Source organism: Phoca vitulina, unplaced genomic scaffold (assembly GCF_004348235.1).
Source record: "Phoca vitulina isolate PV1807 unplaced genomic scaffold, GSC_HSeal_1.0 scaffold25, whole genome shotgun sequence".
Taxonomy (NCBI): domain Eukaryota; kingdom Metazoa; phylum Chordata; class Mammalia; order Carnivora; family Phocidae; genus Phoca; species Phoca vitulina.
Window position 1 is genome coordinate 34,944,352 of NW_022589728.1, and position 23,691 is coordinate 34,968,042.

General features: G+C 35.5%; 1 protein-coding gene across 1 annotated transcript in view; it reads left to right on the forward strand.

The window, feature by feature from the left end:
- The window catches only part of CNBD1 (cyclic nucleotide binding domain containing 1), a 400,860-nt gene that overhangs the window by 290,659 nt on the left and 86,510 nt on the right, over positions 1 to 23,691 (forward strand). The window contains exons 7-8 of the mRNA XM_032421749.1: positions 501 to 638; positions 1,850 to 1,982. Of these exons, the coding sequence (XP_032277640.1) occupies positions 501 to 638; positions 1,850 to 1,982 (271 nt within the window). The remainder of the gene's footprint in view (positions 1 to 500; positions 639 to 1,849; positions 1,983 to 23,691) is intronic.

A 23,691-nucleotide genomic window follows, 5' to 3' on the forward strand; every position in this document is an offset into this window, starting at 1 on the left:
CTGATAATTTACAATACATATTCTAGTGTAACATTTGGGGGATGCTAAATATTTATCTTTTACATATTAAATTAGGAGACCCTGTGTGTGTGTGTGTGTTTGTATACACAAGCATATATATGCTTGTAATTTATATACTGCATAACACTATATTCATTTTCATTATTACTACCAAATATTTATTGAATGGCTACTATGTTCCAAGCATTATTCTAGGTACTTAAAATGAATCAGTGGATAAAACAGAAGATCTTTTCTTATAAGTTATTTCTTTCATGCTAGTGAAAAAATGGAAACTTTTTCTTGCTTTGGGAAGGTAACGTTGGACAGAAGTATGACATCCTTGCAAGACTGTTTAGATCCCCTTCTTTCACAGACTTGGAGTTTGACCTGCCATCATCCCTTTTGCAGACTCTTCCAGACTGTTTCTATCGCCATCACTGGTATTTTTATGTTGATGAGTGATAATGAAGTTTAAGTTACTTCCGTATTTTTTACAGCTTCGACAATGGAGTACCTTTGGAACCCTGGAAGTTGCAGCTCAGACCAAATCAGAAACAAAGGAGCACTCGGTGATCACAGAAGAAGATTGTGAAATTCTTAAAATCCCTGCAAAGGATTATGCAAGGTTAAAATCGGTACGACCATATCTAATCTATATATTAACACAATATGTGTGTAAATTCAAGCTAAGTTTTGCCTCTAGACAGATGTCCATATCTTTGTAATTTTTAAATATAACTTAACTTGGAGACATAAAAATGTGGTCTATTTGATGAACATTATTTAAGCTTCTGATGATGATGGGTAGTTGAAGTGGAAAGAAAGGTCTCTATGGATATATTTTATGTATATTTTTAGCACTTTGGGTTTTTCATGAATTTCAAATCCAGTCATTTATACATTCACTTATTCATGTATTCACTCAACAAACATAAGTTTTGGGTGTCAAAGGCATGTCATGTGTTAGGGATACCAGACAATCATACAGAGAGATCTCTAAATCTGTACAGTCCACCTGAGGAAAAAAAATACTTGGGAGTGACTGGTATGCTATTTCATTGTTTTAATAGATATTAAAAACCCAGAGTTGCATGAATAGGTGATCACAACTTAGTTCTGACCCCCTAATTCTGCTACATTAAGATAACTTATTTACTTCAAGTTTACCAATTTATTCTCCAAAATTTTCCCTCTTTTTGATTTCTCCTCCCCTGATGACAGAGAAAGTTTTTGTAACTGACTGCACTGAAAGACCCCCATTGTCTTGCTCTGCCAGCTTTTCTTGATAGGATCTGAGTCTGGGGCAGGGGCAACAGGGCCCTGGCATCAGCTCCAGTTGTGTGCTCAGGTTGGAGGGAGATGAGGAGACAACCATCTTTTTGATTTAGCTCTCTAATAATAGTTAGGGTTTCTTTTGATACAATGGTCTCAGTGTCAGTAGTACAGATGACTTGCTCAGAATTCAACTTCCTTCCAAATCCCTGATTTCAGAGTGGCTAGCTTAAAAAAAAATTGTTCTGTATGTTTTATTTTCAAAAAATAAGTATCAATGATTCAGTATTATTAAGTACAACTTTTGAGATTAGTCTTGACTATGACAGGATTTCTTAAAAATGCTAGAACATTTATGGAAGTCTAAAAATATTATGAAAGGTGGGAAAATATAATTTTAGTAGCAAATCTGAAGACTAAAATTTCAATATGGTTATGTGACCATAAATGATGCTCCTATAAAATTCAAATGTATTTTATACAATTTACACTCATATAACTTTTATTTTTCTGTTATTGCCATTTATCTATCTGTGCTATACATTTCCCCTTCTTTTTTAATGACTTTTTTCAGGAAAAAATAAAACTTGAAAATAAAGAAAAGGTGAAATTAATTCGTAAATGTCCATATTATGAAGAGTGGCCCACTTTATCCATATATGAGCTAGTTGCACTCATTAAATGGAAAAAATTTCCTCCAGGTCATGGTGAGTTTAATGCAATTTGGGATCGTTTTCTTTACATAACATAGTATTGGAATTTGCAATTTTTCATCGTTTTAATGTTTTATATAATATTTCTTCAAATGAGTGTTTCTCTAACTTCTTAATGTATCCTTTTAACTGGACATTTAGATTATTGCCGTTTTTTATTAAAAAATAGTTCTGTAATGGCTTAAAGAGTGATCTCAGAACTGGCCTTACTCATATCTCTCTGTATTTCCTCATGGCCCTACCCTTATTGCCCTACTCTGACAGTCAATGTAAGGACCAAAAGGAAAAATGCAGTGAGAAGTTACATTCATTTGTCCTGTTCTCCTGATTGAACACCTACTGAAGAAGCAAATTTGCTTCTCTTTACTTGTAGTACACATTATCAGTGGAAAATATAGAGGAAAGGTGAGGCTGAGATAAGGGGTAGCAACAGTGAAGCTGCCAACATTTCCAATATTCGGCATGGCAGGGATGTGTGGATTTTCTGCTTACGTGTACACAAAAAGTGTAGGTGACATTACATCATTTTGTACAATTGTTTCTGTCTCTGAGAACCCATTAAGTAAGAGATGTCAGCTGTTATGGACTGAATGTTTGTGTCCCACAAAATTCATATATTGAAGCCCTAATCCCCAATGTGTTGCTATTTGGAAGTGGGACCTTTGAGAGGTGATTAAGTCACTAAAGTGGAGCCCTCATGAGTAGGATTAGTGCCTTTATAAGAAGAGACATGAGAGAGATGATCTCTCTCTCTCCGCCATATGAGGATACAAGGAGGCAGCTTTCTGCAAACAGGAAAGAGGGATCTTACCAGACATTGAATCTGTTGGCACCTTGATGTTGGACTTCCCAGCATCCCAAACTGAAAAATAAATGCTTGTTGTCTGGGCCATCCGGCCTATGATATTTGTTATGGCAGCCCAAACTGACTAAGACACCCACACAAGAGGAACTGTGGTAGGTGGGTCAGAGCAGCTTTAGATCTCCTTCAGTAAGGAATCCCTACTGCCCTACAAGAGAGAGTCACTAACAACAGAGAGAGGTTTGCAGCCTTGCCTGGCTTTTCCCTTAGTGAAACAGTGGATTATAATAGAAGAGGTAGTGTTTGAGAGAAATACTTGCATTTCAAGCCTACAGAGCCATAAATGTAGTGAGGGATATGTTGGCAGGAAGAGAACATTTCTGAATTAAATGGAAAGTTAAAATTCTAAAAAGAATGAGTCTGAGTTGCAAAGTCCTTAATGTGACTGTTAATAAAAATACGGTGAAGAAAAATCTGGCTAAGATATCCTTTGAGGGAGTCACTGTGTAATAGAAAAGTGAGGTGTAGCATAGAACCAATTCAGAAAGTTCTTTTATTAGAAGAAAAGTAAATATCATTAGAGACAAAGTTATGCTTCAAATACTGAGATTCTCTAATAAACTTGTTAAATTTGGTGAGATTATAGCCCTTTACTAAATTTGTTCCAAATTTCTTTCCAGTGCTTATTTTTATATTTTATTTATCACTTTTTAAAAATACAGTGTTTAATCCGTATTTAGCCAAATATATATATTTTTTCTTGCTTGCAAAAATTGAATTTTAGATATATTTTTGTTCATGAAACATTTTTTCTAATGAGTTATAAATGCCACTTTTGGCCAATAGTACATTTAAGAAAGCAAGTAGTAAACTGACTTAGGAAAAATTAGGAATTGAACATTCCTAAATTCAGCATATTTATTGTATAGAAACATTTTTTTTTAAATATGGATGTTTTGATTTATCATGGGTTCCTCCTTTTGTATCAGAAATATCACATTTTGGTCCACCCCTCATTTCCAGGGCTATTTTGTATAAAAAATAATGTCTCAGTCTTGCCTATCTATAAGGACATTAATATTTTTTAGGTTATTAAAAAGGAGGAAAGGGGGCACCTGGGTGGCTCAGTCAGTTAAGCATCAGACTCTTGATTTCAGCTGAGGTCATGAACTCAGGGTCATGGGATTGAGCCCCCTATTGGGCTCTGTGCTCAGGGTGGAGTCTGGTTGTCCCTCTCCCTCTGATCCTCTCTCTGCTTGTGCTCTTTCTCTCCGGCTCTCTCAAATAAATAAATAAATAAAATATTTTAAAAAATAAATAAAATAAAAAGGAGGAAAGAAACTATAATCAAAGATATTTTCAATTATGGGGGCGCCTGGGTGGCTCAGTCGTTAAGTGTCTGCCTTCGGCTCAGGTCATGATCCCAGGGTCCTGGGATCGAGCCCCACATCGGGCTCCCTGCTCAGCAGGAGGCCTGCTTCTCCCTCTCCCACTCCCCCTGCTTGTGTTCCCTCTCTCGCTGTGTTTCTCTCTGTCAAATGAATAAATAAAATCTTAAAAAAATATATTTTCAATTATGTATGTGAGCCAAAAGAATATGGAATTTTAAAAAGGGGAATAATTATGAGCTTTTAATGTATTTGATTACTAATGATGACTATTATGTGTCTCAATCTAAAATATCAACCTAAAATATTTAAATTTAGCATCAGAATTAAGGTAGTACTGACTTACACTTTCTTAGACTAATGCTGGGTTCAAGTTCTTTTTAGTACATGTCTTTAAAAATAATGGTGGAATCTATCTATTGCATTGGACAGTCTGTGATTATATTGAATAAGTCAAAAGTAGCATTATTTTCCCACTGATTCCCAAATAAAAATATGTGGTGCTTACATTTATACAGTTTTAAAAATCATTTGTCCTCCTTAGAGAAGAATGACAATTACAGTAAATGATCTTCAAAGCCTCTTTCAGTCCTGAAATACTGTGGTTCTTATAAATAAACATACCTGCGTGAAGAATAAGTTCTGTCAGCCTTATCAAATTTTCTTATATGGCAGTGACAAACTTGATATATAAAGAGAAGCATTAGATGTAATACTTCTCGACTTTACTCAAGATTTATTTTGAATTGTTATCAGAAAATGTAGAGACTCTAGCTCAAATTATACTTTTATTATCTTGGTTTAAAATTAGCACTAGTATGATTTATAAAGCATAATTATGTGTGTTTTGATCTTCTTTTAGGAATGTATATCGGATGAAGTTTCAGAGAGATTTAGTTAATTATTCAAAAGCTTGATAGAATTTAGGATTAATCCTTGGCAATCTATGAAATAAGTAAAGCTTATTTCTGGCTCTATTTCCTTTGTTAACTTCCTAAGTCTTCTTACTTTTGCTTCACATGCCAAAGGATCCTGACTGTAACAGATGTGTACAATGCTGCTAGTAATTTGGGCATGTCCAGTTCATATCACACCAATTAAAATCTTCCCAGGTGTTATTTTTTTCAAAGTATGACTGGCTGGAAAAAGACAACCAGCAGTTTATCTCACTAATCAGCTTGTTTCTGTGGTTATTGTGTATAAGAAAAAAATGTTAACTTGGCATCAGTGAACTACTTATGTATATTTTATTGTTACCCTGTGTGTATCATTATGCTCTGTCTTTTCCAGGCATGATATGACATAGCAAACAATAACTAGAGACACTTAAAAAAAAGTAGTAACCAATTTAGTTCTGAAAGATAAAATAGGCCAATATAAGAATAGTAAAAAAATATCTAGTCTTCCTAAACCAAAAGTGGAGAGTTTCAGACACAGAATATGTACGTTGAACCTCTATCTGACATAAGGGTGAAGTTCTGGGCTCTAAATTGCAGTATTACTTTGGCTTCAGTCTCTTGCATATTAAATCATTCTGTAGGGTTTTAAACTCTTTAGCCCCAGTGCATACTCTTGAACATGCAGAACCAAGTTTGTGCTTAGAGGTGCTATTGATCTTGATTTTTTTTTCTCCATTCCTTTTTTATGGGTATCTTTTGTATCAACTGGATATTTTCTAATGTAATATATTAATTCACTTAATGATTTCATAATAGGCTTCTTTAGAGCAGTTTTAGGGTCACCGCAAAAGTGAGCAGAACGTACAGAGATTTCACATATACCCCTGCCCCTGTTTTGTGTAGCATTTCCCACTATTTTTTTTAAAGATTTTATTTATTTATGAGAGAGTGAGCATGAGCAGGGGGGAGGGGCAGAGGGAGAGGGAGAAGTAGACTCCCCGCTGAGCAGGGAGCCCGATGCTGGACTCAATCCCAGGACCCTGGGATCACGACCTGAGCTTAAGGCAGACACTTAACTGACTGAGCCACTCAGGTGCCCACCCATTTTCCACTATTCGTGTGCTCCCTGAGACTGGTACATTTGTTACAAGTGATGAACCTATATTAAACCATCATTATCATTGAAACATCATCAGCCAAAGCCCATAGTTTACTTTAGGTCTCACTCCTGATGTTGGACATTCTCTGGGTTGGATGAATGTGTAATGATATTTAGCCACCATCACAGTATCATACAAAGTAATTTCACTGTCCTAAAAATCCTCTGCACTTCATACATCAATTCCTCCCCCATCCCTAACCACTGGCAATCATTTATCTTTTTGTTGTTTCTTTTTTTTAAATGGTTTTGCTATTTCCAGAGTCTCACAGAATTGGAATCATACAGTATGTAGCCTTTTTAGAATGTTCTCTTTCACTCAATAATATATATTTAAGGTTTCTCCATGTCTTTTCATGATTTAATAGCTCATTTCTTTTTAATGCTGAATAATATTCTCTTGTCTGGATGTACCGCAGTTTATTTATCCATCCACCTACTGAAGGACATTTTTGTTGCTTCCAGGTTTTGGCATTATAAAGGAAGCTGTAATAAACATCCTTATGCAGATTTTTGTATGGACATAAGTTTTCAACTCCTTTGGGTAAATGTCAGGGAGCTCAATTCCTGGATAGTATATTAAGAGTAAGTTTAGTTTTGTAAGAAACTGCCAAACTGTCTTCTAAAGTGGCTGTGCTATTTTGCATTTCCATCATCAATGAGTGTTCCTGTTACTCCACATCCACGTCAGCATTTGGTGTTGACAGTGTTCTGAATTTTGGCCACTCAAGATTTGTAGTGGTATTTCATTGTTGTTTTAATTTGCATTTCCTTGATAACATTTGAGTGAAGCATCTGTTCACATGTTTATTTCCAATCCATACATGTTCTTTGGTGAGGTGTCTATTAGGGTCTTGGCCCATTTTTTAATCAGATATTTTGTTATTGTTAAGAGTTCTGTGTATATTTTGGAGAACAGTGCTTTTTCAGCTATGTCTTTTACAAATATTTTCTCCCAATCTGTGCTTTGTCTTCTAATTCTCTTGACAGTTTTCTTGATAGGTGGGCCTGAGGTACTTTGTAAATAGAACTGCTATAAATAGGTTTTAGTAAAATGGTCATAAGGTGTAGGGGAAGAAGTGTTTTATAGTCTTGTGACTAGGGCTCAGTTTTTTAGTGGGCTTATGCTTCTGGAATGGGAGTTTCACTTATACTTCTTAGTCCTCTCCACCCACCCCCACCCCCACATTAGATAGAACAGGATGGTCAGAGTGGGTTGAAGTTAGGTACTTCCCTTCTCTAGTTCGGTTAGGTTCTGATAAAACCCTATTAGGTTAAGCTCTGGTTACTAGTTTCCCTTGAGGGCAGGTCTTGTTAAAAACAGAGTGCCTTGCCTCTTTCATGCCAGAAGCATGAGGAATTTTTCTCTGATATTTACTGTAGGAACCTAGTAGAGATTCAGAAGGTAAAACTCACAAAAATGTGGGATTTCCTGAATCCTGGGTCCCCTTGGAATTTTAAATTCAGATTTGTTCACAGTGAACTTTCAGCAATTTGTCAAGTACGGTTTAGATTTTTCTACCCCAGCACTGGTTCCTAAGGAGGTTCCTCTTCTGGTAAGTTGTGATTCTTTGTATTTGCTTATTAGTTGCTCCAGTTTGGGGGGCAGCAGTTTTCCCTTTGACCTCACTCCTCTTACAAGTTAAAAATTCTTGATTTGGGGTTTTTTGTTTGTTTGTTTTTGTTTGTTTTTTTAGCTCTTGTTATTAGAATGAAGTAATGACTCCCAAGCTCCTTGGAAGCTGGATCAGAAAAACTGATTTTTCACTCTATTTGTTATTTCCTTTGTTTGTTCCAGGGCTAACCATATTACATCTCAACTTATCAGAATCTACTTCAGATTTTTGCTAACTTAATTCCAGTTAGATATAGGAATATTACCATATATAACTCTATTCTCATTCTTTGTTTGCTGTTATCATTATACATATTACACCTATATATGTTCAAACTGAACAATAAATTGTTATTATTTCATATAATTTTACATCTTTTAAAGGAACTGTGAGAAGAAGAGAGGGCAAGTATATGTTTATAGTGTTTATTATATTAAATACCTTATTTACCATTTCTAGCTATCTTCATTTATTCCTGTGGATTTGAAGTACCATCTGATATCCTTTCCTTAGTCCAATATTAGTTTACTACAATCTGCCCTCTTGTGCTGTTATTGGTGAATATATACACACATATATAACAGACCCCAAACCAGGATTATGTACTTATTATTTCACACAATCACTCTCTAAGTCATTTAAAATAAGAAAGGAGAAGAAATATGCACTTAACACTGACCTCTATAATTACATATTTACCCTTAGTAGTACTTTTTAAATTTTCTAGCAGATTTGAATTACTGTTTGGTGTTCCTTGCTTTCGGTCTGAAGAAGTTCCCTTAGTATTTGTGATAGCAACAGATAATCTCAGGTTTTATTTAACTGGGAATGTTTCTCTTTTTTGAAAGATACCTTTGTTGATAATGTTGTTTTGTTTTTGACACACTTTGAATACATTATTCTGTTGTCTTCTGGTTTCAAATCATTTCTGTTGAGAAGTGAGCTTTTCATCTTATTGTGGTTCACTATAAGTGATGAGTCATTTTTCTCTTGTTGCTTTTGAGATTTTCTCCTTGTCTTTGACTTGTATCATTTTTACTATAATGTATCTTGCACTTATTTCATCTTACCCAGCCCCAGAATCTTGCCACCACTTTAACCTCTTTTTCTCTCCTATCTTCCCCACCTTCCTTTCCCTCAGCTACACTATATCCTATACACTCAGCTATATTGACTGGTACTAAAATAAAATTTATCTTATTATTCATCTCCTTAGCTATATTCTTTCTTCCCATTGTTATTAGATTAAAATACAAAATCCTTAATATGGTTTAAAAGACCAGTTGCAGCTGGGTGTTGCCTGTGTCTCCCAGTTTTATATTGAATCATCCTTTTTTCTGTTCATGTTTCAGACATTCAGGATTTTTATGACCTCTAGTGGCTCCTTCCCCTCAAAATCTTTACACATGATGTTTCCACTTTTTAGAGCATATATTTTCTCTATACAAGGGAAAGGTCATTCACTAAATAAATCTTAGTATATTCGACATAATTTTGTTGTTAGATCTCAAAACAAAATTCGTTGCTTTACTATCTTGAAGTAGAAATTTAAGAGAATTATATGATTTCAATTAGTTAACAATTAAGAATGCTGGGGGGGGGTGACAATGTTTTAAACTAAGTATAATAAAAGCTAACCTTAACTTGAGATGATAATCAGATAAGAAAGCATTAGCCATGGTATTGAAGGCAAAACCAGTTAAAGGCAGTTGAAAGAATATTCTCCTCAAGGAATCACCAGGAGCAAAAATTAGTAGAATCTATCAATTAATCATTTTTATTTTTAATCATTATGTTCAAATTTGTGAACTATATATGCAGCCAACTTTCTATAATATAAGGTAATTAGGAATGGAATGATTATATAGTTCAAGTGATATAGTTCAAGTATAATCTCCTTCCTACTCTTTATATTTGTCATTGTATACACTGTTTTTATAAATATCTCTATAAGAAACATTTTCTTAGTATGATAGATACTGCAGATTATATTTGCTCAGTGCCCCTCTCAAACACCTTTTACCTGCCTTCCTCTACTGTAGAAGCTAGAAAAGGTAAAGACTACATCTCCTAGAATCTTTTTGAAAAGATTTGATTTTGACTATGGCCTGAATTCTTTCCAACAAATACAAGATTTGGGAGAAGTCAGGGAGCAGGTCTTTTTACAGGCATGGTGATGAGGATGGTGGTTCTGATTTTGACCCTAGCATTATAAGTGATGCACAGGAGAGAGGCTTCTTTTAGAAGAGCTCTATATTGTGGGTGGACCTTTCTGTTGGCTAATTTTTTTTTTACTGTAGTATTGAAACCTGGTTTCATGGTCTTCCTGGAGCTTGCTAATACCTTCTAATAAACCATTTTCTATTTAAACTTATATGGAGTCTGTGTTCTGTACTTAGGAACCAAAAATAGTACTCTAGTCATCCATTCTATCAAAGTTGATCTCTTTTGTAAGTGCTTTTTAAGAATTTCTTCATTTGGCTTTAATCAATTAATATTTTTATTGAACATCTATTATATACAATACATTGTATTAGTTGCTTTTGTGGATATTAAAAGAAATGCATTCTAAAATTACATAAAATCAAATATTTGAGTAGCTACAATGCATTTATTACTATGTAGAGTAGTTTGACTGGATTTGATTTCAAGAGATTCAATAATTAGAAAAAACAATGACTGATTTTAAAGTAATGAGATGGATCACAAATATCTTGCATTAAAATAATTTTCAGTAACTCATGGACATATATATATTATTTACCATGATAATTGTTAAATGACTATTTTTCAACATATACAGTAGAAATTAAATGGAAGAAAATCCATTCTTTGGATGTGGTTGGACAGAGGGTAGGAATGATAATTCTAGGAGAGAAAGGAAAAATAATATGAGCCAATATATGCCTTGCAGATGATCAGGAGAGTGGATCAAACAGCCCAACTGAGGTCAGGTGCTTATTTGTGATCAGTCAAAACTATAGATAGTCAGGCTTTTTAAATGCCATATTCATGTGCTTGTACTTTATTTTATGGCTAACATGGTAGCATTAAAGATTTTTTTAATAGTAAAAGATACCTAGTAAAAGTTTTAGAGGAATGAATCAGACTGAGCAATATGAATGATGGTTGAAAGGAGAGAGACAGTAGAAAACCAGGAAAACAATTAGGAGTCCATTTTGGTAGTGCAGAGGCAAAGAGATAAAAGGCAACAGTAATACTAATAATGGTAAGAAATCAATGTGAGAGGCATTTTAATTATTCAGTGTATTGTATGGAATAGACCTTTTCAAATACATTTTCTCTCTTCCTTAGTACCTTTGGCAGTCTGCACTTTGTATGGGATGCCTTGTTTCATTTTTAATTTCAACCAGAGTACTTTGTTGCTGCATAGATGTATGCATATCTGTGTATGTCAGCCTAAATTCCTATTACAAACACCAGGCAGGATCCTCAAGTACAAATTTAAATAAACCTGTGCTCTCACCTACCACCTCAAAGTTAGAACAAAACTTTCCTAATATTTCCCAGAGATGTTTAAATACAGACCACCCCATCCTCTCTCCCAAGTCTTTTGTGAGTGCAAGCCATTATTTGTGGTTGTTCATGAGAGAGTTGCTTTTCATCCTACTCCAGAACTCAGACTAAACATAACTTTCTCAGTGACTTGTTTGGCTATGGGTGGATATTTGTAACTCATGTTTTCATTGACAGATATTTGTAATTTATGTTTTTATTATGTAGCATGTTTGTTCTTATTCCCTAACTTGTAAGAGAACACATTTTTCCTTCCCTTTCATTTTGGTCCTTACAACTCAAGCCCTTTAGTTGTTGCCATCTGTAAATGTTCCCAAGTCTACTTAACAGCCTTACCACTTGATTTTTCAGCTTCATCTTTAATTTTTATTTCTAGTAAAGGATTTATGGTGATATTGCTTATCTTTAGATACAAATTCAGATTATGTGCTTTTATTACTTTATTTTCTAAATTTATTTGTCAAGATCATTTAAGTATGATCCAGTATTTCTATTTGGATCTTTCTATATACAATTTCTTTTGCAACTCAGGAAACTTTAATTTTCTCCCATGAAACTTCTTTTTTTTTTTTTAAGGCTGTTTCCTCATGACTTGATAGCACATTTCATAATTAATTTTTTGCCAGTATATAAAACATGTGGATCTGGATGCACGTACATGAGATTTTTTTTTAAAGACTTTATTTATTTGAAAGAGAGAGAGAGCCCAAGCAGGCGGAGCAGCAGGCTGAGGAAGAGGGAGAAGCAGGCTCACCGAGCAGGGAGCCTGATGTGGGGCTCAATCCCAGGACCCTGGGATCATGACCTGAGCCGAAGGCAGACGCTTAATGACCAAGCCACCCAGATGCCCTGTACATGAGATCTTTAAAACTAAGTCTTAAGTTTATTAGAGTCTGCATGCAAAATTCTGAAAACTTTGCCAATAGAAATAAAATACATTGCTATTAAGACCTAAACATATTTGTTGTTTGAAAATATCAGTTTGGGAAGTTCTTATTTGTTAGACAACACTTATGTTTAAAAAATTGCAATCATCTGGGTGGCTCAGCTGGTTAAACATCTACTCTTGACTTCAGCTTAGGTCATGATCTCAGGGTTGTGAGATCAAGCTCCCCATCGGGTTCTGCACTCAGAAGGATGTCTGCTTAAGATTCTTTCTCTCCCTTACCCTCTCCTCACCATGCTCTATCTCTCTCTTTCTCTTTCTGTAAAATAAATAAATAAATAAATAAATAATCTATCTTTGAAAAAATTGCAAGCATTTGAACAGCTTGATAAATACAAATTTAAATATTGTAGTTAGATTATGCCTTTTATTATTGTGATAGGCAGAAAAAATGACTCCACAAAGATATATTCACTTCCTAATCGTAGAGCCTGTGAATATTACTTTGTATGGCAAAAGATATGGTAACCTTAAGGCTCTTGAGAGGAAGACCTTATTCTGGATTAACCAGGTGGGCCCTATCTGCCATCTGTGTATTTTTATAAGAAGGATGCAAGAGAGATTTTATTGAGACACAAGCAGAAGAGAAGGTGATGTGAATAGATTGGAGTGATGAGCCAGCAGGCCGGGAACGTTAAGGCATGCCAGCAACCACCAGAAGCTAAAAAAGGGAAGAAATAGATGCCCCACCTAGTGATTCTTTGGAGGGAGCAAGGCCCTGCTGACATCTTGATTTCAGAAATCAGGTCTCTAGAACTACCAATAAATAAACTTCACAGTTTAAGCCACCTAGTTTTGACAATTTGTTACAGTAACTGCAGGAAACTAATACAACTATGTACTATAAAACCATTGATTTTGTTCTCAATTGATTTTGCAATTTGACAAAGATATATTAATATCCATAGAATACATCCAAGCATGCTTTGTAGGAAGTATGTAGTTTCATTTTTTTACTTCAAATCGAGCCCTCTAATTGTAATAACAGTATGATAAAGGTGAACAATATCTTAAACAATTATGTAAAGTAAAAAAAAAATTGCTCATTTAAATAATTATCCAGCTGCCAGATGGAAATTAAATTAAACTAAAGCATTTATTTAATTAACTCAAACCCTTTGTAAATAGATAAGATATAATTAAATATCTTTTAATAATAGAGCACTCATCTATTCAACTTTTTCATGAGTAAACAGAACTTTTCTTGAGCAACCCAGGCAATACGGAAGCTCCTTATAGAACACTTTCCTCTACTTCTTCCTACTTCCCACATACGACTATTGTCTCTTTTATTTTGTCATTATAAAAATTATAATCTTCCTCATTAAGGCAACTAAATTTTGGCATTCTGTCTCTTGACATTTAGAAGTAAATCTGCATTTTCCTCCATCAAAAAAATAAAATGGCACAATTCCATTTTCTCACATTTTACAAAACAAATACATAAAATAATTTTTTTCTAAACACACCAAATATATGGACATTTAAATCTATAGAAATGCTAATTATAAATACCATTCACCTTAATCAAAGTATCTCTAAAAATTTCAGAGTATAACTTTAAATGCTAACTATTGAACTGTACTGTAACTATTATTTATAACTAAATTGTTAACAGTAATCTTTGTTACTTGATAGTATTGATTGCTTTACTTTTCTTTTTTCTTTTTTTACTTTTTGGTATATCGAAGCTATTCCATAATAATTATTTATTTTTACAACTAACTAAATAAGTTGTAATTATAATTTGGTTTATAAAAACCTGAAGCAATATACTAAATAAAGAAGCTATCTATGTTGGTTGTTGTGATGCATCCATCTGGTCTTCCACCTGCAGAAATGCATTGATATAAGTAAGTCCTTGCCATCTTGGGTTTGACAGTTTTCATCATATTTGAAGATCTCATGCTTTTCGGGAAGTTCTTTTACACTTGAAGAGATAAGATGAACAAAGTTAGACACCAGCATAATGCATGTAGTTACGTAATTAATGTTTGAGGTGTTACAGATTTTACGGAGGGAAAGAAGTGAAAATAGAAAAGAGGTCATTTTACTTGCTTCCAAATTCTAAGGCCCAGTTCATTAGAGTATGAAAGCAAACAAAAGTTCTACTAAAGGTCTGTTCAGGAAAAGAGCATGCATTAGACCAAAGGATTCCTTTTCTGTATGGTGAAATCTGGAATATGTCTAACAAGATAAAATAAAGAAGTAAGAATGACTTTCTGTTGAAATAGTAATTAGAGGGAGGGAGCTAACGTGGTGGCATCATAGAAGGACCCTAGGCTTGCCTCAATCCCTCAAACATGGCTAGATAATTATTAAATCATTCTGAATACCCAAGGAATCAATCTGAGGACTGATAGAACAAACTGCACAACTAGAGGGAGAGAAGAAGCCACATTGAGGAAGGTAGGAAGCATGGAGATGTGGTTTGGAGGAGAAACAGATCACAGGTGCTGCAGAGAGGAAGGAACCCTGGTCCTGGAGAAAGGCAAGTGAGAGTAGAGTGCACAGAGATACGCACAAGAACATGTCCACAAAGCCATAGGCTGGGAAAACAAGAGGGGCTGATTTTTGTGTTTTGCAGCCAGGGGAGCTCAAAGACTGGAGTTTTAGAGGTCCCAGGCTTTGCTGGGATAGAGACCTGAGGGTGCTGCCCTACTCCTGGAGAGAAGGCAGGCAAAACTAGCAGGTACCATTTCTCTCCCTGCCACTTAGCATAGGCACAGAGACACTTGCTGAGGGCAGCTAACCTGGACATTGGCTGTTTAGCCTGCTTTGCTCCAAATCCTATGCCCCTGTGCTCTGGCATGACTGCCTTTCTGGGTCAAACCTGTATCAGTCCCAGCATGGTGAGACCCTTTTTCAGAGGACCAGAACAGGTCCCTACCACACCAGGTCCCTGAAATTTGGAGTTTTAAAAGTCAGCAGGCTTGGCTGGAATACAGGTATGTTGCACTGCTCCAAGCAAGCAAGCAACCCAGAGACAGACTTCCTGAAGCACTAAGCCATAGACACTATATAACCTCTTCTTCATAAAATTGTTACTCTCAGGAGCAGGAAGCATAACAGGTTTTTCTACCACACAGAAGACAGAGACCTAGACAAAATGCCAAGATGAAGGAATTCATCCCAAAAGAAAGAACAAGAAAAGGTAATGGCCAAAGATCTAATTGAAACAGATGTAAGAAATATGCCTGATCCAGAATTTAAAGCAATAGTGATAAGGATACTGGCTGGGCTTGAGAAGAGCATGGAAGACATCAGGGAGAACCTTACTGTAGATATATAAGAGCTAAAAAACAAACAGGCCAAAATGAAGAATGTAATAACTGTGATTCAAAAGCAAATAGATGTAATGACCACACAGATAGAAGAAGCAGAGGAATGAATAAGTGATATAGAAGATAGAATTATGGAAAATAATGAAGCTGAACAAAAGAGAGAAAGAAGAATGATGGATCACAAGAGTAGACATAGGGAACTCAGTGACTCCATCAGACATAATAACATTCATATCATAGGAGTTCCAGAGAAGAAGAGAGAGAAAAGGGAGTTTTATTCGAGGAAATAATAGCTGAAAACTTCCCTAATCTGGGGAAGGAAACAGATATCCATATCCAGGAGGCACAGAAACTCCCATCAAAAATCAACAAAACAGGCCAACACCAAGACACATTGTAGTTAAATTTGCAAAATACAGTGATAAACTAAAAATCTTAAAAGCAAAACGACAAAAGAAGTCCTTAACTTACAAAGGAAGACCCATAAGTTATCAGCAGATCTATCCACAGAAACTTGACAAGCCAGAAGAGAGTGGCATGATATATTCAATGTGCTGAAGGGGAAAAATCTGCAGCCAAGAGTACTCTATCCAGCAAAGCTTTCATTCAGAATATAAGAGATAAAGAGTTTCTCGGACAAATTGTAAAGGAGTTCATGACCACTAGAACAGCCCTGCAAGAAATATTAAAGGGAACTCTTAGAGTGGGAAGGAAAAGCAAAAAGCAACAAAGACTAAAAAGGAGCAGAGAAAATCTCCAGGAAAAATGACAAAACAAATAATAAAATGGCAATAAATACATATCTCTCAATAATTACTCTGAATGTAAATGGACCAAATGCTCCAATCTAAAAGACATAGCGCATCAGAATGGATAAAATTGAAGACCATCAATATGCTGCCTACAAGAGACTCACTGTAGACCCAAAGACACCTGAAGACTGAAAGTGAGGGGATGGAGACACCTTTATCATGCTCATGGGCAACAAAAGAAAGCCAGAGTAGCAATACTTATATCAAACAAACTAGATTTTAAGTCAAAGACTGTAACAAGAGGTGAGGAAGTGCACTATATCATAATTAAGGGGTCTATGCAACAAGAAGATCTAAAAATTGTAAATATTAATGCCCCCAATTTGGAAGCACCTAAATATATACAACAATTAATAACAACATAAAGGAACTCACTGATAATAATACAGTAATAGTAGGGGACTTTAATACCGCACTTAACATCAATGCAAAGATGATCAAAGCAGAAAATTAACAAGGAAACAATGGCTTTGAACATACAGGCAATGTTGAACAGGCAATGAAGAAACAATGGCTTTGACATACAGGGCAAGATGGACTTAACAGATATATTCCGAGCATTTCATCCTAAAGCAGCAGAATGCACATTCTTTTCAAGTGCACATGGGACATTCTCCAGAATAGATCACATAGTAGGTCACAAATTAGGACTCAACAAGTACAAAAAGATTAAGATTATACCATGCATCTTTTCTGACCACAACACTATGAAACTTTAAGTCAACCACAAGAAAAAATATGGAAAGACCACAAATACATGGAGGTTAAACAGCATAGTACTAAAGAATGAATAGGTCAACCAGGAAATTAAAGAAGACATAAAACATACATGAAACAAATGAAAATGAAAACACAATGGTCCAAAACATTTGGGATGGAGCAAAACCAGTCATAAGAGGGAAATATATAACAATACAAGCGCACCACAAGAGGCAAGAAAAGTCTCAAATACACGACCTAACCTTACACTTAAAGGAGCTAGGAAAAGAACAACAAATGAATGGAACAGAATAGAAAATCCAGAAATGAACCCACAACTATATGGTCAACTAATTGTCAACAAAGCAGGAAAGAATATCCAACAGAAAAAAGAGAGTCTCTTCAACAAATGGTGTTGGGAAAACTGGACAGAAATATGCAGAAGAATGAAACTGGACCACTTTCTTACACCATACACAAAAATAAATTCAAAATGGATGAAAGACCTACATGTGAGACAGGAAACCATCAAAATCCTAAAGGAGAACACAGGCAGTAACCTCTTTGACCTCAGCCGTAGCAGCTTCTTACTAGGTAGGTCTCCTGAGGCAAGGGAAACAAAAGCAAAAATAAACTATTGGAACTTCATCAAGATAAAAATCTTCTGCATAGCAAAGGAAATGATCAACAAAACTAAAAGGCAACCTACAGAATGGGAGAAGATATTTGCAAATGACATATCTGATAAAGGGTTAGTATCCAAAATTTATAAAGAACTTATCAAACTTAACACCCAAAAACCAAATAATCCAGTTAAAATATGGGCAGAAGGCATGAATAGCAATAGTAATAATAATTAGAAGCAGTGTCTGTATTAGTTTGACAAGACTGTGTTGGACCAATGATGACTCAGTTCTTTTTCATTGCACCTATGATGGCTATTAAATAGAAATAAGATTTAAAAACATAAAACTGAACCTATAATTTATAAAGGATCATAATGTAATAATATTTGATTTTGAGGATGTATAAATCTTAGAGTAATGCTGTCCAATAGAAATATTATACAAGGTACATATATAATTTTAAAGTTTTTTGGTAGCTACATTTAAAAAAGTGAAAAGAAACAGATGAAATTAAATTTAATGTATTTTAACTCAATACATCTAATTTCAACAGGCAGTCAAGAGAAAATTACTAACTACTTTACATTATTTTCCTTGTATTAAATTTTTATATTAAATCTTCAAAATCCAGTGTATATTTTGTACTTACAACACATCTCTGTTTGGTCTAGCCACATTTCGAATGCTTAATATGTACTCATGGCTGGTGGCTCCATATTAGATAGCACAGACTTAGAATATGCAATACTCTTTCTGATAGCACAAAACAAAACAAAACAAAAGGACAAAAATAGTGGTGTAATATATTTGCAGAATTGGATTTTTTTAAATCTACTGAACAGTGAATAACTATATGGTTACTTTCTAAAAGATTTCATATATCATTTTAATGACTACTTTCTAAAGAGTGACCACAGCTAAGAAAGCAAGCCATGTCATTATAGTTTTGTTTTCTTTGCTCTGACATTTGACAGTCCTAAATTTTTCTGGAATGACACATTTGCAGATGAGAAAGAGTGTGTGCCAGGGGGGTGGGGGTTAAGATAATCTCAGAAAAATGAAAACATATTTACATGTAATACTTGTATTTTCATTTTTAAGCAGACTATATTGACTATATTAGACTAATAAATCTATGGCATACCACAGATCTTTATCTTCACAGATGTTAATGACTCTTACAAAGTGATATTTATATATCTAAACTTATTAATATAGAATTACATAAATTCTAAACTGTATTCTATAATTATCTGGGACCTTAGCATTTAAAAGCATCCTTTAACAATTTATTTGAGAAAGGAATCTTTAAACTATAAATCTGATTTTTAATATTAAGATTATAACTACATTGCCATTCATTTTTTTTGTCATAAAGGTAATTTGATTTTCCACAAAACTAGGCCCTAATTACCAATATTTATATTCTTTAAATCATATGTTTGGAACCTGTAATACCTCCCCATCCCCTCCCTCACTACACCCCACATATGATGGAGGACTTGAAAAATATCTTTCTCTGTTTCTGAAAATAAAAAGTTACCCTTCACCCAACCCATCACTACCACCTTGAGCTATTGAAGAGCATAAGTGGTTATTCTTCTAGCTTCAAATTTATATTGGTTACTTCACTCCACTAAGACAGGGAATCCAACTGATTGGGTAAGGGGAAAATGATCATTTATTCAACATCCACTCTATGTCAGGTACTTTTTGGTTACTTTTATACATACTTTCTCATTTACTTCTCAAAAACCTCTATTAGGTAAGTATGCTTTACATTAATAAAAAGAAACTCCATTAAGGGAAACTAAAGCTCAAAAATGTACTTTTCCAAGGTTAGACTTTTAGTGAATGTCATATTTGAAATACAGAACTGATTAATGAGAAAATGAAAATATAATATAATGGAAAATCTTCTTTCCACCATATTATTTTTCCAAGAGGTTTTCTGGTATATGGAAGAGTCAAAAGCAACTGCCTATTTGTTAGCAGAGGTAGGCATGTTAGACTCCAGGAAGAACAAAAATATGGAGTTTAATTTTTTTTTTTAACTTCTCAGGTCCCTATCATTTTCACATATTTTCCTCGTTGAACTCTGAGGATTAACCTTCCTTCATCAATGCCTATGTTTACTACTCTGCTTCTGCTGCTGGCCAGACTTCTGTAGTCTTCATGCACTTGTTAGATCTCATGCAGTTTACAGAATTTCCCCTGCTCTCTCTTTCAGAAGGATATACCAAACTCTTTGATGTTTCAAGAAACTCTTATTGCTATAATAAACAGTGAGAAATAGACATATGGTTAAAAAGCTCCTCACAACATTCTATCCCCTTCTTTTTTTCACTTAGGCCTTACAGAGAATGGCATAAATGAAATGATAAGTCTTTGGGTATACACAGTCCTGAATTATACTCAACCATATTACCCAGAAAATCATAGATTGAAAGAAGTTTGGATTGTAAATTTGGTAAAGATTATTGGGTCCTTGGCTTGTTGGAGAAAAATGGAATGAGGACAGAAGACAATCCAAATATGAGACAGAATGAGGAGTAACTAAGGAAATTGTCCCAAACCATATGTCACCTTTGTGTAAATTAGAAAAAGACACAGCTTTCTCTCAGCAGATGCAGCTCTGTAACAATGCATGGTGATTGGGACATCAGCTATATTTCAGCCACACTACCCCCTGCAGCCTGGTGCCTGACACAGTGAATAACCTGTGCAACCCTATGTGGTGGACTTCCACCCATCCCTTTCTCCTTCTACATATAACATCCCACCACCATAGACCTGATCTTGGATTGGCATTCTAAGACAAACAGGGGCAGGATATATGAAGAAAAAAAAATAATGGAAGTGAAGCAAGGTTTTCTTAGCTCCTTGGACACTCGATTTAAGTGAATATTGATATGTAGAGAATTATGTAAATCAGTCATCCATGAGTTGGCACGACTTGCAGTTTAAATATATATATATATGCATCAAAATTATCAATGTTATTATACTTTTTATGTTATGAAATATTTAAAAATTATTTTCTTAATATCATTCTCAAGAATGGAAGCTATTTTTATAAAACATTTATTTCTGTGTACCAGTATATATACACAGAGACTAGACATAAACAAAGAATGTTATAATAAAAATGAATTGTATCTCAATCAGTAAACATTTGCGATATATAAAACCAGGAACTCTATAGAGTCACCAGAAACAGTACCCATCCTTACTGAGTTTAAAATCTATATTGAAGAACTGAAAAAAGAATTGTAAAGGCATATATTATTAAATTGAAGGTAGGCACATTAACTTCTAAAAGACTAAAAATTTACAGATGTATTAGTATGTTATGACCAGTAACTGGTAACATAACTGAAAAAAATTAAATAACTGTGTAAAATGACATATAGGTAGCTTAAGACATTTATTGTAATTTAAAAATATTCCACATATTGCCAATTTTCCATGTTTTGATGGAGGGTGAAGACCTCTTTGAATATGAATTTACATTAGAGATCTTTATTTTTTTATACACCCATGGATTCTAATATTAATACACTTAAAGATCAAGAAATAAAATATTTTGTGAAGATTAGGTTTTTGCATTTTTTTTCCAAGTTCTTTCCTTTTCCTGTGCCAGCTCACAATTATTAGGTCTTTCTAATGCATTCATGTTTAGATTTCATAGAAACAAACTCTCACATAGAATATGTATTGGTTTAATATTTGATTAAAACATGATTACAATGAGAAATACAAATGACATAAACAGCATTTTTTTGTGTTGAAACAAATGCAATCAACTGTTGTCTAGAATACAGCTCATTTGATTGTACTTGAAACACATGAGAGGGGGGATATGATGGTGGAGGAGTAGGGGACCCTATTTCAACTGGTCCATGGAATTGAGTTGGATATCTACCAGACCACTCTGAATACCCATGAAATCAGCCTGAGATGTAAGCAGATAGATCTGGATCTCTACAAACAGAATATCGCAGGTGGTTGGTTCTGAGGTACAAAGCAGGGAGCTGTGATTCCGTGGGCAGATATTGGAGGATAAACAGCAGTGGGAGGGAGCCTGGCAGTGGGGATCCTACACCATCAGTGAGCAACAGCCTCCCGCTTTGGGGACGGGGCACAGACTCACAGACCGGTAGTGGCGGGGAAAGGACTTTAGGGCAGCCCCCCGATGGAAACCGGAGCTGCAAGGCTGCTCATGTGAACTGGGGGTGGCTGGCGGTTTTAGAAGAACAAAGGGCAGAGACGAGCCCTGACCTGGAGGCAAGGACTGGGAGCACTGCTGAGGGACACACAACCCAGGATGCTGCAGTTTATAGCAGCACAGACAAAAATGGAGATAGTGTGGCCTGGAGAGCTCACTGAAGAACAGACTGTGATCTCTCTGCTCTGAGGCAGAGATTGGAAATGATGTCTTCTGCTCTGACTCTTGGAAGAGACGTGGAAAGCAGCCAGGGAAAGCCACCGACAACAAAACCCAAAAAAAACATTGTCACTGAGCCCATCCCCCGCCACAGGGGGCAGGGCAACTGCCCAAACAGGATTGCCGGAGTAAAAGTGCAGCAGGCCCCTCCCGCAGAAGACAGGCTGGTTAAACAAGAAGCCAGCAACCCTAAGGTCCCTAGAAAACAGGTGCATCTTGCTTGGGTTGTGGTCAATAATTTGGACTCTATACATTCCCTCAATCAACCCTCAACAGTATGACTAGGAGGAGGAAGCCTCAAAATAGGAAAGACTCAGAGACTATGACTTACACCACAGATTTACAAATGGATTCAGATACAACCAAGATGTCAGAGATGGAATTCAGGCTAGCAATTGTGAAGACGATAGCTAGAATGGAAAAATCAATTAATAGCAACATAGAGTCTCTAAGGGCAGAAATGAAAGCTGAATTGGCAGAACTTAAAAATGCTATCAATGAGATCCAATCCAATCTAGATAATCTAACAGCTAGGGTAAGCGAGGCAGAAGAACGAATTAGTGACCTAGAAGACCAGTTAATAGATTAAAAGGGAAAAGCGGAGGCCAGGGAAAAACAACTCAGAATCCATGAAAATAGAATCAGAGAACTAAGTGACACCATGAAATGTTCCAATGTCAGAATTATTGGAATCCCTGAGGGGGTGGAGAGAGAGAGAGGACTAGAAGATATATCTGAGCAAATCATAGCTGAGAACTTCCCTAATCTGAGGAATGAAACAAACATTCATGTCCTAGAGGCAGAGAGGACCCCTCCCAAGATCAAGGAAAACAGGCCAGTGCCCCGGCATGTAATAGTAAAGCTCGCAAATCTTCGAACCAAGGAAACAATCTTAAGGGCTGTTGGGGGAAGAGATTCCTTATGTACAGAGGGAGGAACATCAGAATAACGTCAGACCGATCCACAGAGAGCTGGCAAGCCAGAAAGGGCTGGCAAGACATATTCAGGGTAATAAACAAGAAGAACATGCAGCCAAGAATACTTTATCTGGCAAGGCTGTCATTTAGAATGGATGGAGAGATGCAGAGCTTCCAAGACCAGCATAAACTGAAAGAATATGTGACCAATAAGCCAGCTCTGCAAGAAATATTAAGGGGGGTCTATAAAAGGAGAAAGACCCCAAGAGTGATATACAACAGAAATTTACAGGGACAATCTATAGAAACTACGTCTTCACAGGCAACATGATGACAATTAATTCATATCTTTCAATAATCACTCTCAACGTGAACGACCTAAATGCTCCCATAAAATGGCACAGGGTTGCAGATTGGATAAAAAGACAGGACCCATCCATATGCTGTCTACAAGAGACTCATCTTGAACCTAAAGATACATCCAGACTGAAAGTGAAGGGATGGAGATCCATCTTCCATGCCAAAGGACCTCAAAAGAAAGCTGGGGTAGCAATTCTTATATCAGACAAAT